At 31.5% G+C, this 18157-nt stretch overlaps 1 protein-coding gene across 2 annotated transcripts; it reads left to right on the top strand.

The window, feature by feature from the left end:
- Positions 1-8349: 8349 nt before the first annotated feature.
- Positions 8350-11606, top strand: LOC131663966 (uncharacterized). Of its 2 annotated transcripts, XM_058934772.1 has the most exons (4): positions 8350-8575; positions 9983-10117; positions 10258-10391; positions 10494-11606. In XM_058934772.1, the coding sequence occupies exons 1-3, from the start codon at positions 8354-8356 to the stop codon at positions 10360-10362; spliced, it is 462 nt and encodes a 153-aa protein (XP_058790755.1). In that variant the 5' UTR covers positions 8350-8353; the 3' UTR covers positions 10363-10391; positions 10494-11606. The 2 variants fall into 2 exon arrangements, with proteins under 2 accessions (XP_058790755.1, XP_058790754.1); XM_058934771.1 differs by having other exon boundaries at positions 10258-11606.
- Positions 11607-18157: the final 6551 nt, after the last annotated feature.

Below are 18157 nucleotides of genomic sequence, written 5' to 3'. Positions count from 1 at the left end.
TTTTATATTTACTCATGCATGGTAATTTATCACTGGTTTTTGTAATGGTCATCGCACAATGCACTGTCCAAAGAACTTCATTACAATAAGGCTCCTTTGAAATTTATTGTATGTATTTTGAAAAATGTATTATATTGGCTTAATTATATATAGTTTATTATATCTTAAAAAATAGAATTTCATAATTATAAAATTTATTATGTACAAATTAGTAAAAGTTATATAAGGTTCATTTATAGTTCACTTATAAAATATAGCAATCGAAGTACTAAAAATATTGCACAATTTTCCGATACACGTTCCCAATTTACGCACAATTTATCAACAAGTTTTCATTGATAACAACAACAAAATATGATGCAACATACTTTGAGGTTCTCAATTTGTTCTAAATGAAAAGCAAATAAATAAGATCAATCGAGGATTATTGCAATAATAAAATCATGTCGTTAATTAATAAAATATTGAAAGTAAACGAATGTTATAGATGTGCATATTCGGAAGGGAACGATGAGAACGTTAGTGAAAGTAAAACCATTGACGTCCCATCGATAGTATTAGTACGAAGCCGAACGGAGACTAAGTTATGCAGAAAATGCAATGCTTACACAATACACAGTTCGTCACTGGAGCCTTATTGTGGTGTTGGTCATGCGCACTTGGACGTTGCGCAGTATATTATGCGTCGATCATGTCCGTCACAAAACTAATTAACGTTGATTAGTTACTTCATTGACAATATTGACATTCTCACCCCCCTTACTTCAGCCTACAAAGTGTAGTGGACAGTGAAAAAAATACCATTAGAAATATCTCTAATTGAACCCTTCAAACATGATCATTACTTCAATTGAACCTTTTTTGTTGTTCCAACAAAAATTAAAAACTATGTTCATTTTTTGGTTTCTTGTAATTATGATATTTTTAACAATACTTAATATTTTTGCAAAGAAACAAGATAAAAAAAATTGAATCCTTGCTCATTTTAATTGAACCCCTCTTACTTTTTTAAATTATTAATATATATGTCAGAAACAACAATCTAATTTTATTGTATGTTCTTACTAAAAAGATCAGTGAACGTGCATGCGTTTTAGTAAGAACATACAATAAAATGAGATTGTTGTTTCTGACATATATATTAATAATTTTAAAAAAATAAGAGTGGTTCGATTAAAATGACCAAGGGTTCAATTTTTTTGTCTTATTTCTTTGATAAAATATTAAGTATATCTAAAAATATCACAGTTGCAAAAAACCAAAAAAATGGACATAGTTTTTAATTTTGTTTGGGACAACTAAAAGGGTTCCATTAAAATAATGATCATTTATTGAGGGTTTAATTAGAGATATTTCGAATGGTATTTTTTTTTTCACTGCCCACTACACTTTGTAGGCTGGAAGAAGGGAGGTAACATTCTCCTTGTGACAGGTAAATCTGCGTACAATATATATTATATTATACTGTGCAGTATTGAAGTGCGCATGACCAACACCACAATAAGGTTCCTGGGGAATTCGGAAGAGCGGGGGAAGTTAAGTCCTATTGGTGGACTTGGATGTTACAAAGCAGTCTCAGTCGACCGCTTGCCAGAGAATGTCGCATAAAGAGCATTCATTACCGACTTATGAGGAAGCTACAGGAAAGGTTCAGCCGTTAGTGCCAGCCTTGGCTCCGATACACCTATGCTCTGCACTAAGCGAACGAGCGGTCGGCAATGACGATCTTGTGCCAGTTCATTCATCACCATCTCAAACAACGACACATTTTCAAAACCGAAAACTCGCAAAACATCGATTATCGTATAACGAAAACGAGAATCTCTCAGTAAATAAAGTTTTCAACAAGTACAAAAAAATGTTAATGTGAACTAGTCAGTTTCACGTAAAAACAAAAATCAACCAATATGGTAGTGAGCCTGAAACTATCTGATTAGAAATCCTTACGTGGCATCCCACGTGGAAAACTACACGGGGTTCCACGTGGGAATTTGAAAGAATTTCCTACATGAGATTTTCAAAAACATTGATAATTAATAGTATATTGGAAACAACAATAACGATGCAAAGGAATTAAAGATTTTATCGTATATGATTAATAACTATTTTTATTAGTTATTATAACTAATAAATAATTGTTATAATAATTAAAAAAAAGTTTTATATATCAAATGTATAAAGGTAAAATTTATAATATTAATGGAAAAAGCATTGTATACACATTTTATTGATGAGTATAATTTGTATCATTTTAAATAATGATACTTTAATGGGATAGTTTAATTGATATTAATATGAAATTAACACCAGATTAAAAGGAAATCAATGCATTTTATTTGCATGATTTGTTTCTAATAAATAATTGTTATAATAACTAAAAAAAGTTTTAGTTTTATGTAACCAATATAGAAAGGTAAAATTTAGTATATTAATGGTAAAAAGCAAAGTATACACATTTTATTGATGAATATATATTGTATCATTTTATTCCAAACATAAAATGTTTGGATTCGTTAAACTCGCTTCGCTTGGGCGTAAACACCACACGAGACAAGAATCTACTTTCCCGCACTTATATCCTAATGTACTATTACTTATTTTGTGTGTGTGTGTGTGTGTGGTGTGCGTGTGTGTTATATATAACAGTCTATATAAATTGAATAATAAATCTGATTATATCATACGGAAACTGAATTATACGTATAAGTAACGAATATCTAGACTGAATATGATTCAGCTAGCTTCCAGTAGGTAGAATCCACTTGCCAGTTGCAACTGCACGCATACTATGACTACGCATACCCCGATAGTGCAGACAATGGCGAGAGAATGTAAACACGCAAATAGTGTGACGTAGTTGTATTGTTATGTGCAATGTTTGTAAGACTTTTTTGTTTCAAATAAAATGATACAATATATATTTATCAATAAAATGTGTATACTCTGCTTTTTACCATAAATTGTATCTTTATGCAAAAATATGTTTTAATTATCATAACGATTATTTATTAGAAATAAATAACAAAATTTATTGATTCCCTTTGAATTTGGCTTTAATTTCATAATAATGTTAATTAAACTATATCATTAAAGTATCGTTATTTAAAATTGTTTTCAAACGTTTTCAATAAAATCTTTAATTCTGTTGCATCGTTATTGTTGTTTTCAATATATTATTAACTATAAATGTTTTTGAAAAGCCCACGTGGGATCCCAGCAGAAATACCTATGTGAGAATGAGTGTTTGTCGGTGCCTGGATTACTCATTGTAACTTTACTGGCATGTAGTCAAAGTAAAATAAGTCTTTATCGCTAATCTTTCCAGTGTAATTTAAAGTTAATATCAATTCAACACATATCATACATGGTAATAACGTGATGAGAATGCAATTATTGTATTGTTTTATTTAGTTGATGCCTATTATTTTTATTAACGCTAAACTTTGTGACCGATACTTTTCAAGTCATATCAATTTATATAAATAATAATCAGTTTATAAAAAATGTAATCCCTGCAAACAACAGATAATATTTGCTCCTTAAAATGTTCAATTAAAAATCAAAGGCATTTCATTCTAACATTCATACGAGAATTTCAATTTGTATCTAGTTATTCAAATTTTTGTTTATTGGTATTGTTATACTAACTGTGATATTTGTTTGCAAATATAGTATTCTCCATCGTCTTATCCGCCAACGAGAACTAGAAAAAATTTGGACGTTGAGACAAGCCTAGGACGAGGCCTATAACAACAGACTCAGCGTGTAGATCCTGTTGTACGGTAGATGGTCCAGACAGATTTGACAGAAAGTGAAAGGGCAAGAAGAAAAAAAGAAGCAAGTCTACATCCATAGAAGTAATTTTGCGTTGCAAAATTATTTTTCGAAAAATCAAGGGCTACTTTATATACCATATTGAAAAAAGAAACTATTTGAAGTACTTCTGTATCGCCAAATTTGAATAAAGTAGATACACAAAATGCTTCGACTAAATTCGATATCATTATAACTAAAATCAGTAAATACAAATGCAGTATTCGTCAACTATAGTGGATTTCAAGGCATTTCATTCTAACATGTAGTGAAGGAATGAAGACTGACTTAATTAAATATTTTCAAGATTGTAAAATCGATGAGACCATCATTTTATACGCAGAATACTAAGTGCACATCAAGTTAACTAATTTTACTTGATAAGAATTTAGTGTGACATGATTTATTCAAATAATTTTTAATAGTAATAGTAATGATCTCATTGTTCAACTTAAGTATAATAATCTGTTAGATTTATATAATTATTTGTGATACAACTTTGTAAAACAAACTAATGTTTAATCGCAATCAAGAAAAGTATTTTACGACACAGTATATCTTTTTTCTCTGATCGATCCAAACACGTTCAATCTCTCTCCAATTTCTTCAACCATATATATGTGTTTATGTATATCTCTGTGTGAGTACAGGGTGCACAAACACTTGTCTGCTCGTTGTAAGTTTACCGCCACCACTGGGTCTCGACTGAGGTTAATGAGTTGCAGGCGCCGGCTCCGACTATACTGACTTTTATAGACATAATTACAACTTTTACTTAGAATGAATTGGGAAATTACAATTCAATAATTAACAATCAATTTGGCATTTGTTCGCATGACATTTTTTACATAACATTATATAATAAAATAATTGTCAAAAGATACTCTTAAAATTAGTTTTTAAATTCTTCGAAATAACTGCTTTACAAGAATTATTTTAAATTCTTGTAAATGTAGAATGGCACGTACTTTATAAATTTTCATTTACAATGTTAATTGGACTGCATAATTCATTAGGTTTTAATTGTTGTTTTGCAGTGGACGGAGAATGCTGAAATGGCGGTACGCCTATGCTATTATTGTATTTCCATTTAACTCAACACTTTTCTCCTGTCGTAATAACATTTTCCACGTATAAATTAATTTTGATTGAAGGCTGCTGCAAAATTTTAAAGAGCTTCTCACATAAGTACTTTCTTTCGAAAGTTGTTCAAAATAACTCTGATCTCGAACGATCTAATTTATAAGCAGTCATAATTTTCACTCCGTTGCATAATATTTTTAGCACGAAACAACGTTGTATATGTTTTTTTCGTACTTATAATTGAGTAATCATGCTGATTGAAATATTGTAAAAAGCAAATAATTTATACTGTAACTGCACGATTCGAAAAGTTTTTTAGCATTGATTATTTTTCTGAGAAACTAGATATTATTAATAGATAGAATATGCTAAATGTAGAGTGGAATTCATAAACAGATAAATTCAAATACTCAATTTATACTACCAACGAAAAATATTTCCGAAATTGTAATCCGTTACCCTAACCCGCGAATAGTCATTTGGTCTGCTTTTGATTATTTTCGTTCGATGGAAATTTATTACGTGTAAAAATATTTGGATTTCAAGATACAAGGAAGAATTTTTAGATAAATAAAAATTACGTTATCCTCAATTACTTGCCGACAGCTTGAGTTTGATTAATCAGTGTCGAAAATATTTTTCAGTGCAGTGTTCGATGGTATATATTTTGCGCCCTTTGCAGTCCACATAAGTCTACTGTACGGAGCATAGAGTGTTTTGTGGATGAAGGTCAGCTACGAAACCGAATGCGTCTCCTCTGTCCAGACCTGACTTCATGGTCCATAAAGAACGTACTGCTCAGAGACTCTCGAATCATCCTCTCGCAAATAGGCGGGGGATTTGACGTCGCGTCCTATAAAGTTGACGCATGACCACCACTCTGACGAGACGCTGGATCCTGGTCTAACGGTGAATGTTCACAGAACATACGCTAAGTGCTAAAATGAGTACTCTTTCAAAATATTCTGTCTTCTGGATTCACTCTGTTATTTGTTCACAAATAACAAAGTGGACATCTGTAGCGGCGCATTTGTACAGCGCAACGAAAACGTAACTGACTTTGCATACCAGAGGCTACAATCCTTACGAGAAATGTAAGCAACTCGTGAGTCTTACATGGGTAAGAAATAAGCCAATAACCCAATAAGTTTATTTGTTCACTATCATCTTATTTATAATGTAATAAATGAGTTGATAGTGAATTTGAGTCACTGATGGTAACTTCGGAATGCATCACCGTTAAGTAACGTCGTCATTTATAGCAACATTTGTGGAACGTTTGAAAAATTTTGTAACCAAGTTACGAATAATGCTGTTAAATAACAATGTACTGTCCACTACCGATGTAAGTCATAGATAATCTAAACTAAATACATAATTCTGTAAAAGACTTGAAAGCTTAATAATCATAAAAAACTTATTTCAATGATTTATAATTCAAGTCTCATGTGATTTATTACTTTATTGTATATAAAAGAAGTAGTATTAGACTTATACTAATTTAGTTGTGTGTGTGTGTGTGCACGCGCGCGCGTGAACGAGTGCGTGCGGATGTTAGGACACTATGTTAGATCAGTCAGGCAATGCGGTAGAAAAGTAGAGTGAAATATTGCCTGCCCCGAAGAAACCCTCGTGTTTTGCACTGTGCTACTTTTCTTAGCGTGATTTCAAAATCTGTTAACGATCAAGGGGGTAAACTCGATGAAAATCAACGTGCAACGTGCATTTTGTAACTCTTGTGTTAGGGACGAGTGATGAGTTCCTTCTTCGAAGGTACTTCTCTATTCATCCCATCCGCTGTGCCTTTTTCCTTGCCGATGCGCTATTGCAGTCGTAGGCGAAGCTTGCAGGTCCTATGACAAGCGTTACGGATTGCTTTTCCCGCTCTCCCGTTTTCTTCAGCTTCGAGTAGCCATTGGAGCTCGGAAGAGGTGTTGACTATAGTTAAAGCTCCCATTAGCCGATTGACAAAGAGGGTGTGGTCGCTTACGACTCGCTGACCGCAACGCTCGACTCGTGTAACGTGGTACCCTGACGTCACTCGTTCGTACACACACACGTACACATACGCACGCGCGCGTACACAAACACACAAGTAATTCTCAGCCGATTCATACTTCCTCGTACTCAAGTTACACGGTTACTCTCAAATTAAAGCGCACGCGATTCGATTCAGACGAGCCATGCACCTTCGACGTAAAAAGACCAAAGCGTTAACAAAAAGGAAGAGTTTTCACAATTGTTGGCCACACGTAGAAGTCGGCGCGCCGCTATTTTTGGGCAGATGGATTTCAGGCCTATTCAGACAGATAGGAAACAGATAACCCGACAGCGTCGGCTTACGCGTAGCCATAGGTGCGTCTGTTTACCAGATGCGCTGTATGTCGTTTTCCCGCAGCTTATCGCTTGCCATCCGCAACGTCGTGAGACCTACTCAAGGATGCTCTCTTGCTCAGTGATTGTCAAAGAGTAATGCGCGCTACGAAAAAATTGTTTCGTTAGTTCAACTTGCTTGCAAGTGAAAAGTTATAGATTAAATTATAAAGTTACGGATTAAATCGAAAAAATTTGGAAATACTCTTTGTAGCGTCAATTTTATAATAGTTTTTTTCCGGAAATTCATATTGTTTGTTTGTGCAAAATAAATTATAATCTTGAAAGCTATAAAATGAATAATTTAAATTGTTAAAAGTCCGATACAAATTTTCGAAAATTAAATTTCTTTTAGAATTGCATTATTTATCAATGTCCCAAGAATGCGTATATCAAATTTGAAGTGTTAATATTGATTTTACAAACTGATAGAAACGATTAAGAGGAACGGTGCTAAGCTAAATTTGTTAATAACTGTTGTAAAAGCACCCTTACCTATTTCATAATGTATCCATCATTTCAGAACTACATAAATTTAATCTTATTAAAGTTTTACGATTTTTTAAAAAAGAGTTATGTTGTTTTCCTAAATAAAAATCGAAAGATCGGTTCCTTTTGTAGAAATACACAGGGGACGATATTATGACATTTCCTAACTGTAATGAACACAGAACGCAAAACTTTGATAGTATAAAGTTCATTTAGTTCTAAAGCGATTCATGTATTAAAAATAATGGGTACCGTGCTTACAAAAGATATTAACAAACACTTTCGCAAATTTTTTTGCTTTAATCGATCTATAAATTTGAATATATTTGAGCGAGTTGAAATGATGAAATTTTTTTCTTTGCGCGAAGCTCCATTTGATTACCGCTGAGCAAAAGAAAGTATTTAAAAACCGAACGTGTAGGTACAGTAAAGTTTCAGCAGTATTCTACTTTTAACCTTGACAACTCCATATGAAAAAGGCATTAAAATAAGCCGCGATAGTGGAACCTACGTCAGCGCTGGTTGTACCGTACCGACTATAACTACACACGGCGTTCGTCTGTTACGAACAGTGCGTCACTACTGCCGCCGAAGAATGTCGATGAACAGCGCAAACGCCTCGCCTAGGCGTAAAAACTTTGTAGGACGACAAAACTCGTTACCTACATACGAACAAGCTACGGAAAAAGTTTTGCAAGAGACATTTATACAAACATTAGCTGCTGTTCCTTCCTTGGATTCTGATACACAGGCTCAACGTTCTAACAATAATAGAACAATTAATAATACATCTTTCAATGGAACGACAACAACTCAGGTATTTTTTATACATGTTATTATAGAATAATTGTCAAGCCATATTGTTCTATAAGAATTCAAGAGCATTACTAGAATTTGGCACAACGAAGCTAATTGAATTCTGAATCGATTTCTTTGTTCAAATGATAGATCGTTAAAATTGAATTAGAAATAGACAAAATATAGTTCTCAATGTATTTTTCGATAAGAAGCAAATTTTTCCATTTGATTTTTTAAAAGTAACGTAGAAACAAATTTAAGAACATTACTAATTTTTGTAGCACAAAGCTAATTGAATTTGGAATCAAAATTATAGTTAAAGTTTATTAACAATTATTTTTAAAGTTATTAACTAAAATATTGCTATAAAGTAAATAGCTTCTATAATTTTTTCTAATGAATATTAAGACTTATAAATTGATAAAAGTACTCTCGAAACCTTAGCGAACAATATAATATAAATAAATTTTTGATTTTCGAAAATTTCTAGCAGACTTTTCTCTGAACTTATACTGTTTTCTGAACAAACAAAAGTAGATATCGAATTCAGACAAAGACTATAAGAAACTAAACACTATGAGGAGTACCTCCAAATGTTTTCGCTTTTATCCATCAATAACTTTTATTACGAGCGAGCAGAAGCCAAAATGTATTATTTTAATTGCACGGCTATCCGAAGTTGAGCACCTCGTCGTAGAACCACCTTAACTAAGATTATATCTTAACCTTGAAAACACTAAGTGTTACTGAAATATATGAAGCTATCAAGCCAAGCGTGTAATTCTTGATTCAAACCGACTCTCTTAAACAAAAACATTTTATCCAATGCAAAACAAATTTCCATTATATAACAATATGTTGTACATTTTTCTAATTGTTTATTTTATTTTTTATGTACCGTTCGCTTGACGGATAGATGCAACTGCAAGTTACACAATCACATAGCCTCGCGCATGGCCTTGCCCTTATTACGAACGCTGTAACTACTGAATACGTTTCTGAGCAGATTGATTGATATTTAGATTAATTCTAGTATATTTTTCTATTTTTGTAAATTTAGTTTTGTTTTGATTCGCGAATGTCCATATGTAACGATCATGTTATATGCATTATTACAGACGTACAGTCTAATTAAATTATTTCTTCATTCTAGAATATTGTAAGCCTTTATTGTAATTGAAAATAAATATAAATAATTTAATGTTTTTTTATCGATTCAAGATTTCATTAATCGTTGCTGCAAAATTTTATGGGAAGTAAAATATTTTGAAGATTTCAAGTTTTAATTAATTATCGACGTAATTTTTAAGGACGGTCATGTTATTATTAATGATATACGTCTTCATTTACAAATAAATAAATTATTTTTAAATGGATACTTGTGAAACACAAAAAAATTAATATTTTTACTTTGTATTGTTAAAAGTTTTCGTCAAGAAATCAAGAATTGGGTCGACGTATGCCAGAGCCTGCAATGGTACACTATCGAAATTATCGTGTATGGAATATGGGTCAGCCTGCTTCAACAAATTATACAAATCTCACACCAGTTGAGAAAGAAGTAAGAACATATATCTTATTGAAAATGAACGATAATCAATAATATTTAATTAGATCTGCATATTTTGCAATATCTTTTTCATAACATAAGTAAATAATTTGTGATGATTTTATGAAATAAATATCTATGTTTATTTTCAGAGTATGCTGGGTTTTCACATCGTAGGATTCTTAATTATCATCATGATCGTATTATTGTTAATTGTATTTATCACAAAAGTAAAGAAGTTGGCGATGTTTAATTAAAGTACATCGTAGTCCAGATAATAAAATAAGTACGTAGGAAATTGAGCAAATAATTCTTGCGTGACACTAATAATGAGTCACGTTAAGAGTGACGTACAGTTTTCCGATAAATTATGTCTCGTTTTACAAAGGTGGCTTGACATTTTTTAATTTCGCTGAATATGTGTACAAATCTTCGTAAACCACACCCAAGACGAAATCTTAAAAGCAGATTCTGAGACGAAGTTTGCTTTCGACTGATTTTCATGTTTTCACTATGTATGCACCTGAATTGGCAGCTGTATTAGTACCTACTCATTTCAGATAGTAAAATGACTTTTAAAATGTTAAACATTCACTTATGGTTGAAACAAGAAACGAAACGATCGCTCGCTCGCGATCAGTCATTCTTGAATTAGGCAACCGTAAACAAACACTCCGTCCGTAATCTATTGAATGATCTCGGCACGCACCAACATTTTTTTTCTAAATAAAATTTATCAGCGTAAATGCTAATATGCTGCCAAATTCGATTCTACTAGTGTTGACGACGAATAAGATATCGTCTAGTGACAAAAATGAGATTTATATTTATTTTTGCTGCACGATGAAAAATAAGATTGCCATCGATAAATACTTTTTATAGTTTGGTAAATTGGAAGAAACGTTCTTTTCAAAGTACAACTTTGCAAAACTATAAGATTGCTTGATACCTCCAGTATTATTTATAATTACTTTCATATTTTATTATATATAATTACTATATATATATATATAGTATGTTAATAACAATTGTAGACTACGTATTCAATTGTTATTAATTATTTTAACTTCTGTTGTAATACTAAAAGTCTATTAACTTATATTAATTAATGTGTAATCTAAGAGAGAAATTTGTAAGATGGGATTAGTAAAAACGTTCATTCATTTCCTGTTATGATATCAATACTATAAATGTTAGAAAAATTAGTGTTCTACATTTTTTGTTTTTCTTTTGCGTGTTCATTTAAAATTTTAACTCAGAGATTACAACTTGAATGAACAATGAAATGAAAAAAAGTGTCTATCGAATTCTTTTTTTATCCACAGTAATAACTCATTATCATATATCACCAGGCCAGACTAAAGAAATTTATTCCTCTGCTGGGTTACACCATACTTATTGTGTAAGTTATTGTAAAATTTTGCTTAGACAGATTATACAATACTCTGGTTAATAAATAAATATATACTATGTATGCGCGTATCTCGATCCTATGTAAATATTCATAAAATGCACCTTTTTGTATAATAAATAAAAATTTTATTCGACAACTCGAGTATACATAGTCCTAAATCTATATGGTTTAAAATTAAATGAATAGAACTTCTAAGGTGAACAATACGAATACTATAATAAAGAAATTTTGAAGGTAATGTCAACGCGACGTTGTTGCCGCCTACAAAACAAGTCAGTATATGGTCAGTACTCTCGTCAAAGAATGCCATGCAGTTTTTTCCAAAACGTGATGTTTTCTTAAGTGGAGAAAACTCTTCGCAAACGTACGATGAAGCTATGGAAAAAATTTGATGAAAAAAAGCCTAGGATCGTAGTTTCCAACATTCCGTTATCGACTGTTCGACGAGGTGAGCTTGAGTTTGTGGATCCATTTAATGGTTCCATTATAATGTGATACTAACAATTACGAACGAACAAATTGTTATTGTTCGGCTTAGATTACACAAGTATTTTTAATTTGAATAAAAGGTACCAACATAAATTATTCATTATCATCGAGTACGATTCAGCACGTGTTGTGCTACGGTGTTGTAATTGTAACCTTGATATTTTAATAAGCACGCGTTTACGAGTACTTCATAATTTTTTTGGAGCTCCGTGAGCGAAATATTCTTTGTGCTTGCTAGAGTATACGAGAAAAAACACAGTTCAATACATTTTGGGTTCAAATTTACTACTTGCGAGGATCATAATAATGGGCTCTTTCGCATTACTATTCAAACGTGCTATTTCAAATTAATGTAAGGGATTCTCATTGGTTTCTATATTAGTTTTTTTGCAAATTAAGAATCATTTATTCAAATTTCATGTATTTCCTCCAAGAACAATTGTGTGACAGTGAGATTTTGTTCAACCTACAAATTTACTTTAACACGTGATATTGATACAAGAATTATTTTAATTGTTTTTAGTCTGCATATAAAGATTAAGACGTAAAACAAGGCATTACAGACATAAGTATGCTTAGATTCTAAGCCAAAAAAAGATATCTAATGGGCTTTGCATACATTATTGCCCGCTACTTTTGTTTACTTTTAAATTGTTAAACCTGATACGTTTCAAAATATACATTGAATAACAATTTTTCAATCATATTCCTTTTTAGGCTGTTTAATAAAGAATAATGAACTTTATATTTTCAATAATACAATAAATATACATATTTTATTAGTTGCAACAAGTAATGAACATCTTTAGTTTTGCCTTATAATACAATCCTCCTTATAATGTCTCTAATGTTTGTAACGATAAAGGCATCGACATAAAAGAATAACTATAGAACTAAACTAAAGAAAAGCTGTATCATTGATCGAAAAGTAATTTATCAAAAGATTTGAAAGATTTGTAACGGTAAAGTCAACCTTTTGGATTTGTAGAAATTCATTCGTGGCAGAACAAAATATTCAGTATTATTATGTCAACAACATTATTATTCAATTTATAGAGTTTATTTGTAGTTTACTAACAATAAAGGCCCGTATACATAAAGGGTAAAAGCATAAAGTACAAAGCTCAATAATATTCGTTAATCATAGAAAATTATTGATTTTGTTTCAACTTTCGAATGGATATTCATTAATAGTTTATATTACAGTTCAAATAAACATAAAATTTAGTTTTTTAATTTATGACGACCTAAAAGTATGAACTATTATTTTATCCTGTGTGTACAAACGAAATAATGTAATTATATAATTTCTGTAATCGTGTGTTTGTGTCTATATATATAGTCTGAAATTAGCCTTTTGTTTTGTTGAGCGGAAAACGGAGTGGAGCAAAACTTGTAGGTGTAGTCAAGACATTTGGTTTGTAACCGTGTCATCCAATTTACATTTTTTTTTTCATCAAAGCAAGCTACCTGTGCACGCACGTTACTCTTAAATCAATATAGGTCGCGACAAAGCCTTTTCTTGTAATCCTCTCATTTGTTAGCTTCATTATAGAATCTTATTCAGGCAACGGATTTTGCTTGCGTTCCATTTGTTCTGCGATGGTTCTTTACTGATGCACTATCGTACGTCCGCTCCGTAAGATCTCGACGTAAAATCGTGACGTAAAGTTACGCAAGCTATACAATGTTTTCAAACAGCTAAAAAAACATCGCACACATTCCAAACATACCCTTGCGCTAATGAGGCTTTTCAGTGATATACTCAATCTTAAAAAGGTACATATAACTACAGAGAAAAATGACAAATAAAGCTTAAATGTTTTACAAAAAATAACTCTAATTCACTGCGTTCTTACAAAATTTCGAATTTTCTCTTCGTTTAGCTTGTTTTTCGACGATTTCCGAACTCATGGATCTATTTTAGATCCGCTTGCTAAAAAATTCTCTTATAAATGCACAGTGCGTGGAGTCTTCTGTATTCGTAGACAACGAAATAAGCTTATTGATTGACCTTACGAATTCACCACTCGCGACTTCATGATTCACCACTTCATGACGTCTCCTATTTTAAAGTAATAATTCGGTTTCAACTACTTAGAGCGCTTCTACAACTCTACTTGGAATTCCCGATGCTATCACTTCCAAAAATTATTCTTCACAAGCACACGTAAGTTCCACCTAGTTTCTGTTTTCATTCTCTTTGATTCTTTGGAATGGCTCCGACGGTGAAATTATATAGGCTTGCCTATTCGAAAATGTTCTGGTGTCAGTACAGGTACTTCTCCACCTAAATTATATTACCCCAAAAGTCGATAATTGAGACAAGCCTTCAAATATCAACTTTGCTTTCCCGATGATCCTTTTCAAGTGGCGTTTCAAGACTTTATGTTGGCTTTTCACAGCTCTTCAAAGTTCGGGACACTTGGCGTAATAAATGACCATTCAACTCTACCTCGAGCTATAGCAACGGCAATCTCCCGACACATGATCGACGTCTTACAGATCAGTCGTCACAACTCGACGTAAGCCCTCTGGAAATTTGTTGTATTGTCGCTATTCAGAGATGTACACAAACCACGGCGATTTGTAAGTCGCCTAAACGCAGCCAATAATGTGCAACAGATGTGAGATCCGATGTAATTTCGATATGCACAATTTTTATGACTAAACAGATGAATATTGCAGCATACCTGAATATATATATATATATATATATATATATATATATAATAGATTGATCAGTGGCACTATCATTGATCACTCCCGTCGTTAATGACAGCTCTTTTTTTATTCGTTTCTTCACATTCAAGAGCTTTTTTCTGATTATTTGTAGCGTTTATTTGACTATGTTTCCCTGCCAAGTAATCTCTATGCATATATGAAAAAGGAAATCGTGTTTTAAACGAACAAATATACATATTTTGAAATATAACTAATACTAAAAATATATTTACCATTATAGTTAGAAGTGATAATAATTGATATTTTAATGTTCTTGGTATTCGTAGATTTTAATTACACTGTAGAAACATCACAGTTGTATTTAATAATTCATTATATATTGTCATTGTGTTTGATTGCTGGAAAACTAATAGATGAAATAAGTCTTGCATGTTGTATTATATATAATTATATGAAATATCTGTGTGCGCGTGTGTGTGATGAAGAGTGGAAAAAAAATTCATTCAAATCTATCGAGTAGTTTGATCAAAAATTAAAATTATGTGATTTTGAATAATTATGAAACTTATAGTTTTTTCAATTATTTTCGGTCCTATATACGGTATTCGTTGAATTGTATGTTAGAGTTTGGTAATAATTCTATTTTCCTATCATTCAAAAAAGTCGTATCTCTAGTTATTCCCATTTTTAAGTTAAGGGGTAAAATATTTTAAAAAAGTTATATTTAAAAAAATAATACATAATCTATTTCATAATTTTACTGAAGGTGTCTCATACTATTAGTAAAATATCCTGTAAATCTCAACTTTTCGTATAGATTAATTTCCACAAAAAAATGTTTTGTCTAAAAACAAAATTTTTTTTTATTTTACGATAACAGAAGTAAATTGAATTGAAAGGCTTAAAAAAAATAATTTAAAAAGAAAAATATAGTTAGAAATTGAATTTGTTGACGAGGAAGCTAGCTGTCAATAAGTTGGCAGCGTTTTTGTACAGTTTTGAAGTAGGTACAGTATTTAAATTTAATTAGGAAATTTCGAGAAAGAATCTATTGAAACTGGTTCTTCAAAAACATTTTTTTATACACAGCTACGAATTTGAACTGTACTGTTGAGAATAAAACATCGAACTGGAGTGAAAATGATATTTTCGCTACTAAAGTTTGAGAATAACTGTTGGAATGGCTTCTGCGGAAAACTGTGGCCCTTTAGTTCCACTCACTCCCTGAGAAAACGCTCTCAACAAATAGAAATTATACTTACAATTTTTTTACGAATTGTATATTTTCTTTTCCTTTCAGGAATTGCCCTCTTTTGATAACAGCAGTAGGACCATCCTCTTTCTTTTTTTGTAGTTTACGAAAAGATAGTCAAAAATCATTAGTAGCAGTCTCAATTACGAATGAAAGTTCGATATATAAAACCTATTCAAAATCTTGAAAATACCTTGTTGTAGATAGATGAATCATATTCCAACTCAGTAAGGGTAACAGTATCGAGATGCAGCATTCAGTATAGTTCATTGTGATAAGAAGGGCTAACGTGTACCGACTTATCAGTAGTTATTACTTATCGAAAAATAGTGCACTCTGCATATAATAAATATATAGAAGAATCATCTGCTTTTTTACAATTTACAAAAAGATACATGGCAGTTTAAATCAATAATAGCAATCAGCAGGTAAAAAAATGTACTTAAATTTCTAAGAAAATTTAATTAATTGAACTATATACAGTGCCGGTCAGCCACTTTTACCCCCCCACGGGCAAAATCAGTCTAACTTCAAAGTTTTATATCTCTGGTAGAAATTAACGTACAGAGACGCGCGTGGGTGCGTTTGAAAGGTCTTTCGGAGAGCTTTCAAATGATATGACTCACGGTTGCCATCGATTGTTTTTTTAAATTTTGCAACAATTATACAAAATTGAAAATTCTGAAATTTTTTTATTATTTTTGACAATTAGCCAATTTTGGAAAAAAAATCGTACGAAAATTTGAAGTACACCATTTTTTAGCTATTACCAAGCCCTATCTGAATCACTCATCAAAAATTTATTTTCGTCAAATATGACGCGCGCATGGGCATTTTTTCCTGGAAGTGACAGTTTTTTTCAACATTTTTTATCTCCGTCAAATTGTAATAATCGAAAAAAATTTTATAGGAGAAAAAATGTTTGTTTTTTCACGTAGAATACTGCAATAATTTTTTTTTCGGTTTTTCGAAAAATTTTTTTTTTTCGGTTTTTTTCAATTTTTTTTTTCTCACAGTCGGTACGCTCAAAAGATGAGAAACCACAAAAAAAAAATTTGTTCCACCCATTCAATAATACTACATAACAAGTATCGTAAATTACATAAAAAAAAAATCTTTTTTTTTTCGACCTTGAAAAATAATTTAAACCGAAAAAAAAATTTTTTTGAAAAACTGAAAAAAAAATTATTGCAGTATTCTTCGTGAAAAAACAAACATTTTTTCTCCTATAAATTTTTTTCGATTGTTACAATTTGACGGAGATAAAAAATGTTGAAAAAAACTGTCACTTCCAGGAAAAAATGCCCGTGCGCGCGTCATATTTGACGAAAATAAATTTTTGATGAGTGATTCAGATAGGGCTTGGTAATAGCTAAAAAATGGTGTACTCCAAATTTTCGTACGATTTTTTTTCCAAAATTGGCTAATTGTCAAAAATAATAAAAAAATTTCAGAATTTTCAATTTTGCATAATTGTTGCAAAATTTACAAAAACAATCGATGGCAACCGTGAGTCATATCATTCGAAAGCTCTCCGAAAGACCTTTCAAACGCACCCACGCGCGTCTCTGTACATTAATTTCTACCAGAGATATAAAACTTTGAAGTTAGACTGATTTTGCCCGTGGGGGGGTAAAAGTGGCTGACCGGCACTGTAAATAATTCATTCCAAAAGTTTTAGTTATAACTCAATCAAAATTTAAGAAACCATTATAGATATTTTTTAATTAATAATATGTAGGCTCTTGAAGATATTACTTTGAATAATTTGCTTTAAATGATTACAACTAAATATATAATAAATAATTTCAGAAAGTAAAATTCTTACAAAAGATTTTGATTCCAGCTGAAAGTTAAATGTCGAAGTCATCAGCAAACGCAACTCCGTCGGGGGATACTCAATTGCTTAAATTTGACAGGAATTTTGTGCCAAATTAGCACGCCATAAATACATAAACTTGAGCGTATGTTTCACATAATTTATTACTCTTTTCATATCTTATTAAATCTACAGGCACAATCGATATATTCACATATTTGATCACGCGTCCTGCTGTGGTGCATATGGGTAATTCTTGGCTATTTCGATGGACTCGGAAACGCCAGGTCACGATACAATACTTTTGTATCAATACGATTAATGCAAAAAAAAATATTCCTTGACATTTTTTTTGTAGTTTTAGTTTGCCACAATTCTAGATGGATTGTTTTT

Source organism: Phymastichus coffea, unplaced genomic scaffold (genome assembly GCF_024137745.1).
Source record: "Phymastichus coffea isolate CEN01 unplaced genomic scaffold, Cenicafe_Pcof_1.1 PCOF00039, whole genome shotgun sequence".
In the NCBI taxonomy this organism is placed as follows: domain Eukaryota; kingdom Metazoa; phylum Arthropoda; class Insecta; order Hymenoptera; family Eulophidae; genus Phymastichus; species Phymastichus coffea.
Note: the sequence above shows the minus strand (reverse complement) of the source record. Positions and strands in the feature narration are given on the sequence as shown.